At 38.7% G+C, this 21,579-nt stretch overlaps 1 protein-coding gene across 5 annotated transcripts in view; it reads left to right on the top strand.

Moving 5' to 3' along the window:
• The window catches only part of POLA1 (DNA polymerase alpha 1, catalytic subunit), a 286,920-nt gene that overhangs the window by 119,025 nt on the left and 146,316 nt on the right, over window positions 1-21,579 (top strand). For all 5 annotated transcript variants that reach the window (XM_014830262.3, XM_070502288.1, XM_070502286.1 and 2 more), the window contains exons 31-32: window positions 2,803-2,934; window positions 9,002-9,176. In XM_014830262.3, coding sequence (XP_014685748.1) covers window positions 2,803-2,934; window positions 9,002-9,176 — 307 coding nt within the window. The remainder of the gene's footprint in view (window positions 1-2,802; window positions 2,935-9,001; window positions 9,177-21,579) is intronic.

Genomic DNA, 21,579 nt, shown 5'->3' on the forward strand with positions numbered 1-21,579 from the left:
ACATCTGTCAATCCTCCTCTTTTTTTCTGAGGAAGACTGGCCCTGGGATAACATCCATGCCCATCTTCCTCTACTTTATATGTGGGACGCCTACCACAGCATGGCTTGCCATGTGGTGCCATGTCCGCACCCGGGCTCTGAACCAGCAAACCCTGGGCCGCTGAAGTGGAACGTGTGCAGATAATTGCTGTGCCACTGGGCCATCTCCTGAAAAATTTTAAAAAGCATTTATTAGTTTATTTAAAATAGCAATAAGCCCATCATGTGATTCCAAAAATAACATTTTTCCGTGAAAAATAACTGTATTTCAAAACGAATTATCAGAGGAGTGGCATCAGTTTACAATTTTGCAAATCTCTTTAATGTCTAGTTTACTAGAAGACATCTGGATTCTCATATCTGCTTGTGTGTCCAGTCTATTGTGATGTGTGGTTTTGTTTGAAGTATGGGAATAAAATCCAGTTTCACACCAATATGTAGTTGGAAAAAGAAGTATTTTAGTAATGCTTTTAGATAATTGTGCATATTCTCCTTTGGTTATACACCAAAACTCTTTAAGTGGTATTTTTTGAAAGGTTATTTGTAATGTGGAATCTGAAACCATGCCAATGACCTTGTCATGCTCTTTTACATTAACTTCTATTGGTCTGTGTTGTACTTTGAATGGATATTTTATGCATGCATAATATTATGCATTGATCGTTGATTAAATGTTGGCTCCCCGAGTTGTGCAGATCTGCCAAATATTGATGTAGTTATTATACAGTATCAAAAACCACATTTTAAAATATTCCTACTTATATCATCAGAAAAGTCTTTAAGTATTGGGAAGCTGTCAAGCTCACAGAGGTGGAAACAAGTTTTCCAAAATTCTAATTTGCACTTGAAAGCTTGAATTTTATCATAGAAAATAGATACTGTCAGTTGTTTTCCTTGAAGTGTCAGCCTCATTTGGTTCTTTTTAAAGAAATTGTCTGCCAGATACCCAAGTTAGAATAACTTGGTACCCAAGTTAGAATAACTGTAGTTGGCTGTCATTCTTTCAAGTAAAAATTGTGTTCTATGGAAAAGGCAGCTAGTTTAGCTTGCAACTCAAACAGTTGCACAAGTGCTTTTCCTCAAGCAACCTTTGTTCTTCAGTGTGCAGTAAAAGTGCCCTGTGCATACTTCTTGTTTTGTCGCACAAAATAGTAGCCTTATACTCAAGGGTCAAGAGCTTAAAAAAATTAATTTTTACTGCTTCATTGAGGACATTCTTAAGTGAAACTGGCTTTTTTGTTTTCTAACTGTGAGTGTGTGGTGGTGAATAATACAATAACTCTTAGTACAGTTTGGTGCTGTGGCCCTGATTCTTGTTTATAAGGCATCAGCACCTTCACCGACCATTCTTCTGCCTCACCCGTGCAAATATAGTCATGCGTCACTTAACAACGGGGATACTTCTGAGAAATGCGTTGTTAGGTGATTCCGTCATTGTGCAAACATCATGGAATGTACTTACACAAACCTAGATGGCATAGCCTACTACACACCCCAGCTATATGCTACTAATTTTGTGTGACCACCGTCATATATGTGGTCCATTGTTGACCGAAACGTCCTTATGTGGAGCAGGAGTACAGCATTGTTAGGAAAATAGTTTTAATCTCATGACCTCCTAAAAGGGTGTCAGGAACCCCCAGGGGCCTGGAGATCACACTTTGAGAGCAGGTGATCTAGTCACACAGCACCTTGTTCCCTGTTCTTCCTCTTGTCTTTTGAAACCCACCCCTTACAGAGCTGGATATCCCATTCCTTCCCTTTGTGCATATTGAGTTTCAGTCCAATAGACTGTATTTTTTTCTCACTTCTTGCTTTTAACTTCTGCTTTTTTCTCTTCCCGGAATGTTCTTGTCCCCTGTCACCTTTTCTTAAAATCTTGTTTTTTCTTCACGTGTCGGCTTAAGTTTTTTTCTTCCATGATTTATGCTCTGAGATGAAAGTGGTCTTTGCCTCTCTAAACTCTCTCCATAACACTGTTCACATCTCTCTTATGGCATATGTAGCTTATTTTAGAGATTTTTTTTATGGAATGGGGAGTCATCTACTAATAGCAGATGACTTAGGACCCAGTGACTGTCTTACTCATCTTGCAGTACTTTACAGTGCTTGAACTTAGTGAATTATTGCAGAGTGAGTGAAATACTTTATTCTGCAAGCATTTGGTTGCTCCTGTACACCAAGCATTCTGAGCTCAGCGAACACAGCTGTGAGCAAGGCTGATGTGTTCCTGCTCTCGTGGGGCTTACTTTCTGTTACAAACTCACTCATTCTGTCTTTGTAGAGCTTAAGTTGACAGTGTGAGTACATCCAGTGATTTCTGGTGCCTTTGGGATTTATTTAGGCTAGAGAAGCCTTTGAGAAACAGATCATTAAGTCAGAGTAGCCGTTATCCATCAGTCCTAACTAATCAGTTAATTCAGTGAGAGATTTGCAAACATTAGGAGAAACTCTAAGGCTGCCTAGAAGACTGAATTTATAGTTTCATTATTTTTTATTTCAAGTATCATGTGCCATGGCCTGTAAACTTGTATTTCTTTTTTGTCAGGGTTGGATCTGGTTATGTTAGTTACTAAATGAAGGAGAGAGGAGCCTTGAGGATGGAATGTCTGAAGATTCTGTGGCAGGGTTTTTTACATATAGCTTCTGTCATTTCTATGTTTATGTGACTGGTATGATTCTAACAAATATGTATTTAGTGTATATCTGTGTGAGAAGGATTTTAAAGTTTGGGGCTTTTTGTTCCCTCTTTTTCTCTTTTAGGCATTGACAAAAGATCCCCAGGATTACCCTGATAAAAAAAGCCTACCTCATGTACATGTTGCCCTATGGATAAATTCTCAAGGAGGCAGAAAGGTGAAAGCTGGAGATACTGTGTCATATGTCATCTGTCAGGTAAAACTACCGTAATTAGTAAGACTCTCATACCACTAAGAACCCATAGTAAAATCCAGATCACCACAGTGTCTTATTTCGTAGTCCTCCAAGTATTTGATGCTGTAAAGAGATGATTTAGTCTGGTTGGTTTTACAGCATTTTAAAAACATTAGTCGGGGGGTGGGGGCCGGCCAGGTGGCGCAGCGGTTAAGTGCGCACGTTCCGCTTTGGCGGCCCGGGGTTCGCTGGTTCGGATCCTGGGTACAGACATGGCACCACCTGGCATGCCATGCATCCCATATATAAAGTACAGGAAGATGGGCATGGATGTTAGCCCAGGACATCTTCCTCAGCAAAAGGAGGAGGATTGGCAGCAGTTAGCTCAGGGTTAATCTTCCTTAAAAAAAAAAAAAAAAATCGGGTATGGCATATTTTATTACAATTTTTGTAAAACATTTAAGACTAGTGTTTTGGTTCGCTGAAATTATTTTGGTGAGACAGGTGTATAACAGTAGCTACTATTTCAACCCTAAATTAACATTGGTGAGAATGTATATGTTTGTTTATATGTCCAGCAGTAGTCCTTTATCATTCCTTTTGCAACAATTTCCATTATAAATACTGGCAGAATAAGAGAGTAAATGCATTTTTCCCTAGCTTATGTTCAAATAATTACTTGAAAAAGAATGAAATACATGATTATATGGAGAAAGGTAAGAGATCTTAAAAATGTACCTTATGAAGAAAACACAAATTGCCTAACCCATTTTTTTTTTCAGTGGAGGGGGCCTAGAATCCAGCTTCTTGCTTTGTTCCTATTCCATGAGGCACCTCTAAGGAACCTCTAGGCCTTCTGGGACACAGTTTTAAACCACCAACCAGTTTCTTTTGAGAGTAGGGTACCTCTAATAGTTAGGGATGGGGAGAAAGGGTAGGACAGGAGAGCAGTTTTTTTCTTTGAAAGCAGTGAACTCCAATTGGAAAAAAAGGGCAGATTTCATCCCTTCTCCCTATAAAAAAAGAAAAAGCCAATCATGGCCTCTATCCAAATTCTTTAAAATTACTATGGTGTGGTCTGTTTACCAAAAGGCAGAATTCATCTGAATTAAGACTGTTTCTTTTTAATTAATTAATTATTGCATTGTGCTATTAGATAAAAAAAAAATTTACATAAGCCTTAAAACTTCATTGCCATATGATTGATCTTTGTCAAACTATAATCAATGTGTTTTTAAGTCATAGAGTCTTTTCAAAATTTAAAAGTCATCTGATCATATCTGCTCGGTACTGTAGATGATGTACATAACAAATGACTTAAGTACATGGACAGGAATCAGCACTTGACTCTGTCTCCCTCCTAGGGTTACCCTTGATTAAGAACTGTTACAGAAAGCCAATTCCTGCAGGAAAATATTTCCATAAATGTCTGACTCGCTCAAGCCCTTAATGTGCTTTGCATATTGCCTCTGACAAGTCTCATCTCAAAAAAACCAATTTTCATATTATGCAAATAAAGATTTTGGTAAATAGGCTAGTTTTTTTTCTTGTACGTCTTTACATACGTGGAAAAGCTCTTAGATTGTTAATGACAGGAGCAGATGGCAGCATACAACTTTGAAAATCATATAGGCTCCATGAAATGGCATCGGATAATGGAATCCAGCCACAATTATGTTTTGGCCCAACCTAGAATGGAGATGTATGGTAGTACAGTCGATGTATTTAAAAGTCAAGCGTATTTTCCCTGATGTCTAAATATTAGGTCTTATGATTTCTTCTCAGGTCTTATTGATATAGAAAAGTTCAAAATGCTGATGCTAATGTCATACAATAAATTCAGTTTGGTATATTTTCTTCATTTTCCCCATCCACTGGTGCTGGGCCTTAACTTATTTGCTTATTAAAAGTACAGTTCTTGGGGCTGGCCCCGTGGCCGAGTGGTTAAGTTCGCGCGCTCCACTGCAGGCGGCCCAGTGTTTCATCAGTTCAAATCCTGGGCACGGACATGGCACTGCTCATCAGACCACGCTGAGGCAGCGTCCCACATGCCGCAACTAGAAGAACCCACAACGAAGAATACACAACTATGTACCAGGGGGCTTTGGGGAGAAAAAGGAAAAAATAAAAAAAAATCTTTAAAAAAAAAAAAAGTACAGTTCTTGTTTTTTGTTTGTTTTCTTTTTTTGCTGAGGAAGATTCACCCTGAGCATCCATTGCCAGTCTCCCTCTATTTTTTAGTTTGTGGGCCGCCAGCACAGGATGAGTGCTAATAGAATGGTGTAGGTCCTCGCCTGGGAACTAAACCTGGGCCCTGAAGTGGAGCGCACTGAACCTAATCACTAGACCACCGGGCTGGCCCTTGTGTTTCTTTTTATTAATGTATTCTCACTGTATCCCAAGGAAAGCTGTAGGGCTTTATTTTCCCTTTGTTCCCTAGCAGTGGGACATGCCTACTTTCAGCATATTTGCCAGCCAAAGCTGCCTACCTCTTTTGCTTTTAAGCACTCAGGTTATTCTGTTTCATAACACAACCATATTTTTAGATATGTTTTTCAAAATGTGTGACTACACATTTTTAAGAGAACTGTTTACTGTTCTAAGCAAATGTACCCTCCAAGAATAACCTATTTCCTAAACAGATTCTGTTTTGTTTAAAATTTACATTTAGAAAATAGTACTCTACTGATAACTTATTTAGACTATCAATTCAGATGACTTCAGACAGTAATGTTTTTGGTGTCTAATTTATATTGTAGTTCATAGTCTTGTAAAACCTACGTGAATTATTTGAGGAGATCATAAATCAACCTCCACTTGTTGGTTAAGTTTTAAATCCTTAATTATTTAACTTGCATTGGACATAATTTCCATAAGGCATGCCCTTAACATAATTGTTTTAAGGGGCCCACTTGCTACCTTTTCAAAAATTGTTTTCCATTAGCTTCCTACTAAAGATGACTACATAGTTTTGAGTGAATTGACTGTACCTGGTTGTCTCTCTGAAGTATGTGCTTTGTGAGGTTCATGAATTATGACATGGGCACTTCAAGGAAGGCCAACATTGCTTCTTAATCTGTTTTTAAAGTGTATGCCTCATGTTATTGCGTATACCATGGAGTCTTTCTCAGGTTTGACAATTAGGTCTTTGAGGCATATATCTTATGTTATAGCCATATCTTATGTTTCCACTACAACACAGAAAAACCTGTCATCTTACCAATTCTTTTGAATTCAGTCATTTTTGTGTGGATATTTAAAATAAAAACCTTTTTGAACTGAGAATATGCTTAACAATTTTCAACAGCTTTTTAAAAAAACATGCTTTACTATGAGAACATCTTCTAATGATATATTGGAAAGTAACTCAAGTGCCTGGTGGTCTAGTGGTTAAGATTCAGTGCTCACCACTGTAGCCCAGGTTCATTTCCCAGTGAGGAAACCACACCACCTGTCTGTTGGTTATCATACTATGGTGGCTGCATGTTGCTGTGATGCTGAAAGCTATGCAGCCAGTATTTTAAATACCAGCAGAGGCACCCATGGTGGACAGGTTTTAGCGGAGCTTCTAAACTAAGACAGACTAGGAAGAAGGACCTGGCCACTCACTTCCAAAAAAATTGACCATGAAAACCCTGTGAATAGCAGCAGAGCATTGTCTGATACAGTGCCAGAAGGTGAGAGGGTGGCACCAAAAGACGCGGCAGGGTTCTACTCTGCTGTGCACAGGGGCGCTAGGAGTTGGAATTGACTCAGTGTCACTGACAACAAAAATCACGTGCCTTGGGGGCCGGCCCCGTGACCGAGTGGTTAAGTTCGTGTGCTCTGCTGGGGCGGCCCAGAGTTTCGCTGGTTCGGATCCTGGGCGTGGACATGGCACTGCTCGTCAGGCCACGTTGAGGCGGCGTCCCACATGCCACAACTAGAAGGACCTGCAACTAAGATATACAACTATGTACTGGGGGGATTTGGGGAGATAAAGCAGGAAAAAAAAAAAAAGATTGGCAACCGTTGTTAGCTCAGGTGCCAATCTTTAAAAAAAAAAATCACGTGCCTTTTTTAAAAAAAATATTTACCCCTACAAATTTGATTTTTATTCACCATTAAAAATTATTAAACTCAACCTTGCTATAATCTTATAGACAGAACAGTTTTTTAAAAAATTACAATTCTGTAAGTCAGTCAGATTTCTTGTGTTTGTTAAAAGGCATTGTAGTACGTAAGGACACTGCCCAAGAATTTTTCACACTCTTTTGTCTTTGGCTGCCACCTTACTCTCATCTAACAGTTCAGACTTCTAAAAGGGCAACAATTAAAGTTGATTAATTCTGCCTTTTTTTTTTTTGAGGGAGATTAGCCCTGAGCTAACTACTGCCACTCCTCCTCTTTTTGCTGAGGAAGACTGGATGAGCTAATGTCCATGCCCGTCTTCCTCCACTTTATACGTAGGACGTCTACCACAGCATGGCTTTTGCCAAGCGGTGCCATGTCCACACCCGGGATCCAAACTGGCGAACCCCAGGCCATCAAGAAAAGGAAGGTGCAAACTTAACCACTGCACCACTGGCCGGCCCTCTGCCTAATTTCTTTTAGCTGTGTTGTGAACTTCTGAAAAATAATTATAAGCAAGCCTTTTAATCTGAGGTTTGCTTCCTTTCTAGGTATTTCATTATATTTCAGAACAGGTAGAACCTAATTGATAAATATCCCAGTTGTTTCCATCAGGAGTCTAGCCAGAGAAAGAGGCCTCTGCCTCCAGTCTCTGGTAAATAAAGGCAGTGGTATGGAAGGTTGCCTCTGCTTTGGGCTTGGGCACTGAGCTGAGAAGGGACTGATTATAGCAGGAAAGAAAGAATAGGATTCACATTATAATCAGTTTTGCAGAGCAGCTGAGCACTGTGAATAGTTATAATTTACTAGTCTGAATATTAAATTCTGTTGTTGCAAATGAGAGGAAGAGTGGAGTGAGATGTTGGATGTTGGTCCAGTAGAATGATGACTTTTTGATTCACAGATGATGGTGACATCACCCACAGGGCAGTTATATGGGCCAATTATATAGAATTTCACATTTTTTATTTTTATAGAGTAAAGCGGAAGCCCTTGAAAAGAGGCTCTCTCGGGTTGGCCCAGTGGCGTAGTGGTTTAGTTTGCACACTCTGCTTCGGCAGCCCAGGGTTCGTGGGTTCAGATCCCTGGTGCGGACCTACACACCACTCATCAAGTCATGCTGTGTGTGGCATCCCACATACAAAAAAATAGAGGAAGATTGGCATAGACGTTAGCTCATGTTAGTTGGTTATCATACTGTGACAGTCTTCCTCAAGCAAAATGAGGAAGATTGGCAACAGACATTAGCTCAGGGCCAATCTTCCTCACCAAAAAGAAAAGCAAAGAGGCTCTCTGACCTGTCTTCCTTTTCCTTGAGGCAGAGCCAGGTAAACAGCACAAAATGACATGCCCTTCATTCCAGTGGCCAAATATTTTGCTTCTAGAGACTGCGGCTCCACCAAGATACTTCATTATTTTTACTCCTATCTATTATATCTTGTACATAAGTTACTGCTCTGTGGGTTTTATTCTCCTCTTTTCCCCTTGCTCATTTGCTTCTCAATAATGCATATATCTCTCCTAGAAAATATTACCCCCAGGGTCTTTAAGATGATACTATAACTAGAATTCTTGCATGAAGGCATCACATTAATATAATAAAAGGACCACACATTTTTTCTCATCACTCCTAAAAGGCCTTTCTGCCTAGAGTAATTGTTAGCAAGTCTTCTCATTGTGTTTCTGTGATGTGGCAGGTGGAATTATTTAATCTAGTCATGCCATCTTGTTGGTTTCATGTTTCAACATAAAATAGAACAGAACACATGCTGGATTTACATTCTTGGACAGTGGGTGAGATGTTCTCCTTGATCTTCCTACTCTTAGATGCATATGACAAGTTCACCAATATGTCAAAAAGACTTCTTGGTGTTTGGAATTGGATACATAAAATTTGAGTTGTTGTCCCTCTTTTTGACCAAGCAAGTATGTATGATTGAGTTTCTCACCACTTTACCTGTACTGTGTTCTCTTATAGGATGGGTCAAACCTCACTGCGAGTCAGAGGGCCTATGCACCTGAGCAGTTGCAGAAACAGGACAATTTAACCATTGATACCCAGTACTACCTGGCCCAGCAGATCCATCCAGTCGTGGCTCGGATCTGTGAGCCAATAGATGGAATTGATGCTGTCCTTATTGCAACGTGGTTAGGTAAGTGTCCTGAGTTACATCGCTACTCACCTGGCAACAGCAGCACGTGCAGTCCTCCCTTGACTGTTGTGAGCCCTGTTTATAGGCATGGTGCTGTGTTGAGCACTTTATTTATAGTTGGACATTTACTTTTGTGATTGTTTGGTTAATGTCTGTCTCCCTTCATAGACTATGAACCCCACATCCTTGCCTCCTCTGTAACCACATGCCTGCTCCATAGTGGGCACCCGATCAGTCAGTGCTGAGGGAAGGTGAAAGAAAGGATGAAGAGAAGATTTTACGTGCCGTTATGAGTCTCTGGGCTTACACTGTTATAGCTTTAATTAGTGAACTTCCGTTAATAAGGGGATTGATAGTATCTTGATTATTGATTGATCTTGTCTCTCTCTAAAAGTATTTCCATATAAAGTGAGAACACACAGCCTTTTTAATGTGAAAAAATTTTAGTATTTGATTCTCTATGAGTGTCCTGCCTTCGCTTTAATTTAAACTTCTAAAACTGGACTCACTATTATCTGCTAGAAATTGGCTGATTGCTAATTTTTCAACTTCTCAGGAGGTGCCAGGCAACCCTGAAACCTCAATGTTTCTTTGACTTTTTGCTGTTTTGCCAGATTGTCATCTCTTGCTTAGAAATAGATTTCATTTCTAGATGACCAGCACGTTAAGTTACATTGCTTTAAGGTCTCTGCTCTCTATCCCATTGTACACAAAGATGAATGTTTTTAGAATACTGCCTAATAAAGTCCTTAGATGGCTCCTCGCTGTCTGTAAGTGAAGTCCAGATGCCACTGACATCTCATAGTCTATAACTTTGGCCGTTATAGACTAACTGTCTAACTCCAACCTGTATTTCTAGCTTTATTTCTTATTCAGTGTATGCAGGGTCCCCTAAACATGGCATTGCTTATTCTGTCCCTGCTTCATGGAAGATTCTCCCCCTCCTCTCATTGAAACATCTGGCTTAAGAACTTGGGCTTTGGCATCACAGGGAGCTGGGTTCAAATTCTGGTTCTGTTCACAAGCTCTGTGGCTTTGGCAAGCCTCTAAACCTTGGTCTAAGCCTTGGTTTCTGGAGTCATAAACTAAAGTTGCTCAGAGGGAGCAATATGATGATACACGTGCGATGCTCTGCACAGGCCTGGAGTAGAGGGAGTGCTCAGTGAGTGCTGTTAGTAGCACGTCCCACCCTCCTGCCAGCCTTCTGCATAAATATGTCCACACTCCTCCAGTCCATAAGATTTGCATGTAGTTAGTGCTCAGTGTGCTTCTGTGGACTGAGATTGGACGGATGATTTAGTAAGTCACATATTTTTCCATCCTGCCCCTGTTGAATATGTTTCTAAACTCCTCCCCACCAGCCCCGTCTCTACTATCCCATCAGTGCCTGTTCTGGAAGTGGAAACTCATTTTTGACATTTGCCTAAGCAAAACATAATTAGGAAGATAAAATTCTGCTATCCAAGTCATCATATAATGTATTCTTGAAGTTGAGTTGTATTTGATGATGTTTATAAATCCTCAGCTGGGAAGAGGGAGTGTAAGTTCACAATATTTTTTAGTTTCCTTCTTTTTTCTCTCCTCTGCATTGTGTGCTTTCTCTTGGATACTGTAATGAGTGCTTTGCATATGTTATCTCATTTAATCCTTTCAACAACCTCATGAGAATATGTCGTATTTGCTCCATTTTAGAGAAGGAAGCTGAGGCTTAGAGAGGTAACTTTGTCTTGTCACATAGCTAGTAAGTGGCCAGCTGTGATTGGATTGGGACCCAGCTCTATGTGACTGGAAAGTTTGCACTTGTAACCACTGCCTCTTCTTAGCTCTGAGAGGCTATGGCAGATGTCCTCCACCTGGAGTGGGATGGCATGGATGTGAGGGCACAGGAGCTTCATCTTCTTCCTGCTCCTTCCTCTCCCCACTGTGAACCCTCCCCCTAGCCCATCCCCACTGAAAACCCCTGAGGAAGAGTATTTGTTTTTTAGAGTAGATCTCCCACTTTTTCCATTTGTACCATCAATAACCAGTCCCAAGGTTAACTGTTGCCCTTTGGTTTTGGATTTTCTGGTAGCCCAGAGCTGAGGAGGGATAGATGGAACAAGCCGCCCCGTCTCATGAATGACATTTAACAGATAAATGCCAGAGCCTCGTATTTCAGCAGAAGAGCTGGCAAGCAAAGGGTGGTGGAACCTGCCAGGTGGAGAGCCTGACGCCCAGATCTTGAGTCAGATATCTCAAGACTGGTCATATCAAGAGGGGACCAGAGTGATTTTGTTGGTTCTGGGGTCATATTTAAGATCATGTTTTATGTAAATTAAACAGCGGATTTTGACTTGGTTAAAGACATACTTTATCGTAATTGTGGCTGCCTTGTGAATCCAGCCTTCGCCAGTTATTTTCAAAGCCAGTAGCCTAGTGGGTCCTATCTTCAGAGGGTTCATGTCATTACTGACCAATCTCAGTCTACAGAGGGTACTCTCTGTGCTTGTGCACGGTCCCACTATGTCCCCATATCACCTGGAAGCTCTTGGTGCCAGATAACCAATGAGAGCTACTGGAAGGGCCTCAGCCCTCAAGGAGCTGCTGCTGCTTCGCCTTTTTATCTTCTTTTTCTCATTTTTATCTTTTGCCACTTGACAGCAGTTTTTATACTTGCAGACGTGAAGTTGTTATCATTGTGCGGTCTACCTCCTCCCCTGCTTGTCCTCTTCTCTTACTGCAGCCCCTGCCATCACCAGCAGTGTCCACATATCTATCCACATTACTAATAAGTCTGGTAGCCTTTTATCTCTCCCTCTTTCCTCATAGGAGAGTCCACACTAATGAAGTGCAGGACAGCAAGTGCTAGTCACCATGAATAGCTGTAGAAAACGTTGAAGCTTGCCAGGCAGATGTGTGCAGGCATTTGCCCCCTGCCATATTCGAGAGCTGCATTTTGATCGGCATCTTGATCTGCATCCTTTATTTCTCCACCCCAAGTAAAAAACTAGGGTGGCTGTTCTTCATGAGGGGATTCGAGGCCCCTGTTATCAGTTCTCACTTAGCCTGTGGTTTTAGAGAGGAGGAGGGTGGAGCCCGGGAAGTGGTGGGAGAGTAAGGGGAGTGTTAGGGGGTGGGTGGTTTCTAAGAGGTGCAAGCCGTAGGCATAAAATTACTGTAATTTGTTTTTAAAATTCTAAATCTGTTTTCTTTATATAACAAAACTGCAGTTAGTGAACTGACACTGTTAAATAAGTTGAAGTGTACAAATGTATACATAAAATATAAGCCTTCCAACTGCCTAATCACAGACGTAAAAGAATTCTCTTGCTTTTAATGTAGTTTTTATCTTTGATTAATGAAATGTATTACAGTGTTGAAACTTTAGTGAAGTTTGATACTTTGTCCTTTTAGTTAGTACAAAGAAATCAGGAATAATGGCATAATTTCATTTAGGAAAATTATTAAGTTCATGATTTTTTATTTTTAAGACTCTTGTGGAGAGCAACTATATTTTTCCAACTACCTTTTTCTTTTTCTATTGCTTTTATACTGCTTTCCTTGAAATGAAAGGCAAACATCAAGTGTTGGTTTTATCCTGTGGCTTCACTTTGGAAATTCTCTATTTCTCCATGTCAAGATACCTCCTGAAGTCTGTCTGGTGGCATGTTGCATGGCTGGGTGTTCTGTATGGGAAGGCCATTTTAGATAGAGGATAGTCTATTAAATGAATAAGTCTGTTGAACTGAAAGAGAATAATTTGTTCTAATAACTAATGGTCCTCATTATCCCACAGTAAAATGTGTATCATTTTTCTGAAACCCATGCAAGATTATTGCTATTGGACTTAAATAAAGCAAAATTTTATTCTTTTTCCATCTGTGAATAGAAAAAAATACAGTATTACTCTTCTTATACAATAGCCCTATGGGAAACATGGCCACTAAAACTTGGAACTCTTAGCTTTTGTTCTCCAGACTGTAGGTTTTTTTCTCTCTTGTTCTAATGAAAGCTCTCTGTATTCTGTGGATGAAATATTCACAGTATGCTCCAACATCCAGATAGTCTTGTGTACCTCGCAAAACAGGCCAATGATGAGAATAGTCTAAAGTTCATTCTTGAATTTTATCTTTTAATACATTTATATTTCATGCATAACAGTACTTAGAATTATATGATATCTTTCCTCCACTGAGCACTGATTTGTAAAATAGCTGTCAAGTGCATTTCTTCATGGTAAGTGATAAAATTTCAGGCATTTGGCTATCTGGGCAGTTTTCTCATTGATCCTGAGAAATTATTGATGTTTGGAGAACATGAGAATTTAAAATTTAATCTTTGAAAGTAGTGCTTACAACTAGACAAGACTCTTAACCCAGTGTGTTCCTTAGTTAAATTGGAAAGTAGAAATTCTCTTTTTAAAACATGGCCCATAGAACTCATGTTGCAGTAGGTAGTTGTTGTCAGTAGGCAGGGTCCAGTAACATCTTCTAAGAAGTAAATGCAACAGTGAGCCAAGCAATATTTGGAGGTGCCTTTGACAGGCCCCGGGAGGTATACCTACAAAAGATGGGGTGGGGGGTAAAGAACAGGCTGTTGGGAGTAGAATGATGCCACCAGCAGGTGCCTCAGGTGTTACCTTGTCAATCAAGACTTGCCTTTTCTCATGATTAAGCTCTTAGAAGAATGTACATACATGACCATCATTTCCAAACCTTACATATTTTCTATAACATAATAGTAAAATTTAAAAAGTAAGATCACACCAAATGCAAAGTAGCATATTAAGTCTTGTCAGTCAATAAGAACCACCTCTTCTAGGATGGAGTGCCGTTCCAAGTATGTCATCAGATGACTCATGCTCCCAGCCTACTTTTGCATTCGTTGAACAGATTAATGTTGAAGACCCACTGTGCTCAGCATCATACTGGGCACTGTGAGGGACACGAAATTGAGTCAGCCATGGCTTCTTTACTCAAATTACAGGCCAGTCTGTTTAGTCAATGTCACTGTTGTGGGGAAGTCTAGTGGACAACACAGTACATGTCCTGAAAGAGGTAAGATAAAGGATTATTGGCATTCAAGAGAAGCAAAGACCATTTCCAGTTGGGGGCACCAAGGGAGAGTTACATAAAAGTGGAAGCACTTGAGGCATTGTGGGAATGCACTGTGGAGAGACCAGTGTGGAGTTGGGAATGGTTGCCTGTCCTCACCTCTCAGTTCTTCCAGCCCGTTGATGAACGGCAGGGCCCCAACCTCCATGCGGTAACCCATGCCATCGCAGCCACTCCCTGAGGCACATTAGGGAATTCACAGAGAGTGTCTTGAAGGATATCAGTTGCACAGCTTTACGCCTCAGTCACTACAAGGCCAGCACATGATACTTGTTTCTATCTCACTAGCCCACAATGCTGAGGGTCCGCAGTGACACTGCTCACCTAACTCAAACAGACCTCTGAGAACTTGGAACTAAACCGGAGCATGTTTAGAATAATTGCTTATAGTAGTAATTCCTAACTCTGATTTTGTAACACTTGAAGATTCCAAAGGAAGATGAGAATTTCTCAAATTATTTGTTAGATCAGTTTTTAAAAATTTTAACTTTATTGAGGAATAATTGGCAAATATAATTGTATATATTTAAAGTATACAATGTAGTGATATGGTGTACATATACATTATAGAATGAGTACCAGGATCGAGATAATTAACACATCCATCACCTCACATAGGTAATTTTTGTGTATGTGTGTATGTGTGGTGGGAGTGCTTAAGGTCTACTCTCAGCAACTTGCAAGTTTACAATACTGTATTATCTATTTTTTAAAAGATATATCATTTTAAAGATTTTTTACTTTTTCTTTTTTCTCTCCAAAGCCCCCTGGTACGTAGTTGTATATTGCTCATTGTGGGTCCTTCTAGTTGTGGCATGTGGGGTGCTGCCTCAGCGTGGTTTGATGAGCAGTGCCATGTCCGCGCCCAGGATTCGAACCAACGAAACACTGGGCCGCCTGCAGTGGAGCGCGCGAACTTAACCACTCAGCCACGGGGCCAGCCCAAAGATACATCATTTTAATTAAGTATATCAAAATGACACCAAGATTGTGTAGCCTATAGAAAAATGAGTAAGACATAATAAATGAAAAAAGCTGAATAGTGCATTGCACACAGATACTTGAACTATATTAAATGTGTATGTTTGAATGAGATGGGAAAGAATGAAGGTGGTGAATTTTAAGTTCTTCCCTTGTTGAAAAATATTAATATTATTTTATTATTAAAAATAAGACAGTTTTTACAAAATCAGAAGGAAAAAACCAGTTAAACAATTACTAACTCCTAAAAAGATGAGTGTTTAGGGACCTGCAGCCTGGCTGTTTCCCCCTTCTATCTACCAACATAGCTGGAGAAAGGAGGGCTTTGTTGTAAGAGAAGCAGTTGTTGGTCTGTTATTTTATTTGTGCTATTTTATTTTCCAAATATTTTTTCATCATAAAGTTACCATCTTTTCTTGGTCTAAAAATGGGAAAGAAGACACTTCTACAGTTTTTTCCTGCACAGAGGTACAGGTCTCATTAAGTTAAAATTCACATTCAGAGCTATCAACAAAGACGTTAAAAACAATCAAGTGAGGTCATGAGAGTCCTGCCCATCAGAATTTTCTTTTTCTGTCAAGATTTTGGGAGTTACCTTCTGCAGGACAATAAAAACTTGGAAGTTTATTTAACCCAAAGGCTTGGATATTATTTCTTTTAAAATAACTCAGAAATTTTCCATTTATCTTATGGAAAGGTTTATTGTTGGTGTGAAGGGCAGTTTCACTTGTCTGCCACTTATATAGTGAGTTGTTTATCCTTAAATTGGATCTACAGGAGTTTTAAACTTTTATTATGGAAAATACTAAACATGTACAGTGGTGGAGATAATTGTATAAGAAGCCCCCGCGTGCTCATCACGCAGCTTCAGCATTCTGCAACTGTGGACAATCTTATTCTTCTTCTCCACCTCCTCCAATTATTTTGAAGTAAATCCTAGACATCGTATCATTTTATCTGTAAATAATTTCATTTTGTATTTCTAAAAGACAAGGATTACCACTTTTCGACATAACTAAATATTATCGTCACTAGGAAAACCCTCCACAATTCCTTCATTTCATCTAATATTCAATAAGTGTTGGTATTTCTCTGATCATACTATGAATGCACGTTTTAAAAAAGCTCCTTGTTTGATTTGAATTGGAATCCAGTCAGGGGCCATATGATACTTAATTGCTCTTTTTTTTGATCCTTCCAAATTATTTCTTAAAGAAACTGCAGTTTTTTTGTCTTATAGAATTTCCCTTATTCTGGAGTTTGCTGATTGCATCCTAGTGGTACCCTTGAATATGTTCCTCTGTCCCCTGTATTTCCTGTAAAGTGGTTGTTAGATCTAAAGACTTGCCCATATTTCAGTTCAATTTATTTTAGTTTTTGCTAATACTCCTTCCTAAGTGATGATGTGTACATCTGTGAGGAGTTACATAACGTCTGGTTGGAATCTAACAAATTCTGAAACAAACTCATAGGTATATCATAAGAGATATTTAGGATTCACTTTTTTCAATGTGAATTTTCTTGTATAACATACGTACAGAAAAGTACATAAAACCTAACCGAACAGCTTGATGAATTTTCACAAAGTAAACACACACCAGTGTAGTCAGCACTGAGCTCAAGAAACAGTTATTATATCCCTAGAAGACCCTTCATGTCTCCTTCCAGAAACTACCCTCCACCCCCCTAACCCCCCCTCCGCCCCGAAATTTACTACTGTGACTTCTAACGTCCTAGATGAGGTTTTCTTAATTTGGGATGTTACATGTAAGTTGTGTCTATACTCTTTGTGTCTGGCTACTTTCATTCGGTATGTTTGTGAGATTGGTCCATGTGGTTGTACTTCATTTCTGTGCAATATTTCATTGTATGAATATAGCACACTGTCTGACTGTCTGCCTGTGGGTTTTTTGCACATTTGGGCAATTATGAAGAGTACTGCTTTGAGCATCCTTGCACATGTCTTCTGTTGAACAGTTGCTCATATTTCTTTCAGGTTTATACTTAGGAGGAGAATTGTTGGGTTATAGAGGACATGGCTTTTGTAGATACTACCAATTTTCCAAAGTGGCTCAACTAATTTACACCCTCTACTAGCAGTGTATGTGTGTTCCACATTCTTACCAACACTTGATGTTTTCCCATCTTCATTTTATGTGGTGGCATAACATGATTTTAATTTGCATTTCTTTGATGAATAATTAAGTTGAGCACCTGTTCACACGTTTATTGGCCATTTGAATATCTTTTGTGAGGTATCTGCTCAAGTTTTTTTTTACTGTTGGGTTGTCTTTCAGTTTTTGATTTGCAGGCATTCCTTATGTATTCTAAATATGAGTCCTTTGGAAATATGTATCACAGATATCTTCTATTTGGCATGCTTTTTTTTCAAGTATAATTTATATACCATGAAGTGCTACAATCTTTAGAGTATCATATAATCACTTTATCAAGACAGAGGAGTTCCATTACCCAGAAAGTTCCCTTGTACTCCTTCCCAATGTCTTCCCCTCACAAAAGCAACCCTCATCTGATTTGTATGACCATAGGTTAGTTTTTCCTATTCTAGAATTTTATATAAATGATTCCCTACAGTATATACTTTTTATGTCCAGCTTCTTTCATTTAGCATATTTTTGAGATTCATCCCTCTTATTGGGTGTATCAGTATTCTTTCTGTTTCATTGCTGAGTTGTATTCCATGGTAGATTTTGCCCGTTTATTTAAGCGTTCTCCTGTTAATGGACATTTGGATTGTTTGCGGTTTCTGATTATTAGGAATAAAGCTGCTATGAACATTCTTATACAAGGCTTTTCTTGGATGTAGCATTCACCTTCTAAAAGCTGAGTATTTTTTCTTTAATCTTATTAAATTTTTAGTTTGTGTATTATTCTCTGAGAAGTCCAGATATAGGAAACCCTGGATTCATGCAAAAGATCCATGATTTATTTCCTAAAAGAAATACTTAGAAAAAAAAACTCACAGTAGGATTTCATTAATTAGCTTCCCTAGTAGTTTAAGTGATTCATATTTTAAACAACTGTTCGGGAATACCAGTTACTCATTTGGAGTTTCATTCATATGGATTTTTCCCTCTTTCCCACTTGTCTGAACATATATAATTGGCTTTACTGTAGTTATTTGCAGTTGCACTAATAGAGACGTTGTCTTTTGGAGGAAGAAAATGATTTGGTCAAATGCATCAGCCTGTCAACTGAATGCCTTGAATTTGGAACAGTTTAAATACTCCTTGGGAACGAGGCCATATGAACATTCTAAAAACAGGTAGTTTATAATGGTTAGAAAGTACAATGTTAGAAAAAGTAATTTTGTGCTAAATGTCACATTGGAGGCAAGTGTCGTAAGACTATGGTGATTGTAAGTAAAAAACAGCGCTGTTGAACTCATCTACCCCAATGCCTATGATGTTACTTTCTATAAATACTTCTTGAAACATGAGAGCTTTGATCCTGTTGCCAAAATATTGTGAGATCCTATAAATTTTCTAATTATAAATGACAGTATTTTAATTTCATTCCACTACCCTTTCTGTCCACCTCCACCCCCGCAGCCCAAGAAAAATAGTGTGACTGGATCACTACGAGTCACAAGGTTGAGTTAAAGCATGCATCATTTCTGCTTATGGGGGTGGGGGGGAGCATGGCTGCTCTTCCCCCAGATAACTGGTGCCAGGCCAAGTAGGCTGTTGCTGCTTTTATTCTGTACCGGACCAAATGATTGAAGTCACTTGTCAAAAGCTTGTCGAGTAGAAGTAGAAGTTCCTTTTCTCAAATGGGGCATGAAGTTTGTTTCTTTAAGCCAGTTGTTCAGAGAGAGCTCTCAGTACAAGAGATAAAGAATTCGGAATTCAGTTTTGCATCTCTTGCTCAAAGACTAATATGATTACTTACTGTATGGTGAGCAGTTTAATATCAGTTATACAGTGTATATGCATCCATGCCAACTGTGATCATAAATATTTTGCTTTAATGTCATTTCTGACAAAATTGTTTAATTTTGGAGGGACAATAATTACATATGGAGCTCTATGTAGCCGCTCTATTTTGCACATTTTAAAATTCAGAAGCTACCTCTAGGTGGCAGCACCAGATACTTTTTTCCTGTTGTTTCACTTCAGCCTTAATGAGTTGTGGTAGAAGCAGTAAAACTTTTAAGTCTCCCCAAACTTCGAAATAAGCTGCTTATTGCCAATTTCACGAGGATTTGGAAAAATTAATTTATATGTTGAATAAATTTGGGGCTTATTTAATCCTGGATTTTGACCTTTTAAGATTCTGGCAGCAGTGATCTTTTTTCTTGACATGACATTATATGTTTTCTTAAAAAGATCTAATTTAGCTCTCTGTGATTTGCCTGTTGAACTTATAATCGTCCTCCCAAGAAAATCACTTTTATGACCTTTTTGTATCCAAGTAACTTGTACAGGGATCATTATATACCTAATATTTTAAGATAATTACAGTGTCTTCTCCCTTTATATTTTAAAAATTTAACATTGACTTATGACCAAGAGTGCTGAGATGAAGTCCCTTCTTTTGAAAAAAAATTCAGCTTGGGAATAAATCTGAAGTAATTAGGCCAGTTGGCTCTTTTATTGCCCTGGGTGGATACGGGTTGTTTGTGGAAATGGACATTTAAAATAGACATTTCATAAGGCCTGATATTTTTTCATAACTTTTGGCCACTTGGGCTTTTCTCCATAAGTAGCAAGACAGCCCATGTCCGGTTTTGGTTTAGTCAGCAGGCAGGGTGACTCGCCTTGGGTACACTAAGTGGGCCATGGCTTGTGGGGAAGTCTAGAGAGAGCTTTCATTGCTTCCTTGTCGCAGCCCGGCTAGTTTTGTATATGTGCGAAGCCAGCATTATTTTGTTCCTTGATTTTTGGGTTGTAAAAGAAGCTTGCCTTTTAGAAAACCCTTGCTTATTATTTTTCTTTTACCTTCCTTTTCAAATAGTATTGGCCTGGGAAAATGATGAATAATCATACCATCAGAGAAAAGGTGAAGCTGCTTTCTTTATAATCACAAATAAAGCAAGACATTATGTGAATACACTTGGATTCACAGCTAGAGTTTAAGGAATTTGCAACAGTTACCCTTCACTACAGAGAAGAAATGGCATCATTCATAGGCACGGTCTCTCTCGCCGTCTGCCCCTCCTTGTCTTTAAATGGGAGGGTATATATTCCCACACTTCACTAACTTGCTGTTTCTTTTAGGGGATAGGTAACTTGTAAAATAAAAATCTATAGTGAGTCTTGGGGCCAAGCGACCTATGTGACAGTAATTTATGTGACTAACCAAGAACAGTTTTTCAAGTTGTTTTGAATGTATATTCTTTGTTTTTATTATACACTAACATATTAGATATTCACTTTAATTCCTACAAAGAGCAGCTGTTAACTTGCTATGCAGCATGAACATGGATTTTTCCAGATGCATAATCTTGAATGAATATATTCTTGATTAAATCATGTTTGTCCACTATTTTATTTTTGCATTCATACGACATTTATCGAGCACTTACCACACGATAGGCATCATTGAAAACGTTTTTCTTCTAATGTCTGGTTTAAACTTTAGAAGTGCATGGTCGGTGGCACGACCTCTGTTTTGCAGGTGAGAAAACTGAGACTCACGGTCCCCGTTGTCATCTTTGTTCAGTACCTTTCTACTGTATCAGAGTCGGTCTCAAATCTTTTATAATTACTAGATGTCACTTGACAATTGAACAAATAGGATTTAGGATCTTGTCACTGAATTCTGAATACATCTTTTGAATTATTTACCTATGCAGCTGTTGATAGAGTTAAAATAGTTTTTTGTATTTTTGCTATTTGAACTTTTTGCTTGTGACTTTTAATCACTTATTTACCTTTATACTAAAATAAATATGATAGTTTTCCTTAGATTTCTAAAAAGCCTAGAATTCTTAGGGATTGCTAAGGGATGCTTTCAAGAAAATATTACAAGATAGAGTGTGGAATAATTATCTTTAAGTGAATTCAAATAGTAGATTTTTACAGATATGCTTTGGCCTGGGGTAAATTAAATTGGTTGGCCTTAAAATGTTTCTTTTCTCAAATAATTTGGGGAAACAAGATAACGTAAACTATGCATCAATTGATTTCTTGTGTCATTTTGATTGAAATATGGAAGATATATTTGGTTTCAGAATTGTTGGAACAGTTTGGCCTGTAGAATCTGTAGATTCATCATTTTTGCACATATTTTAAATTTCTGAATTCAGAACACCAAAAAACCATGTCGTGTTTTGTCTCAGATGCTGCTACTGAATTTTAACCACT

This window comes from Equus asinus, chromosome X, assembly GCF_041296235.1.
Source record: "Equus asinus isolate D_3611 breed Donkey chromosome X, EquAss-T2T_v2, whole genome shotgun sequence".
Taxonomy (NCBI): Eukaryota; Metazoa; Chordata; class Mammalia; order Perissodactyla; family Equidae; genus Equus; species Equus asinus.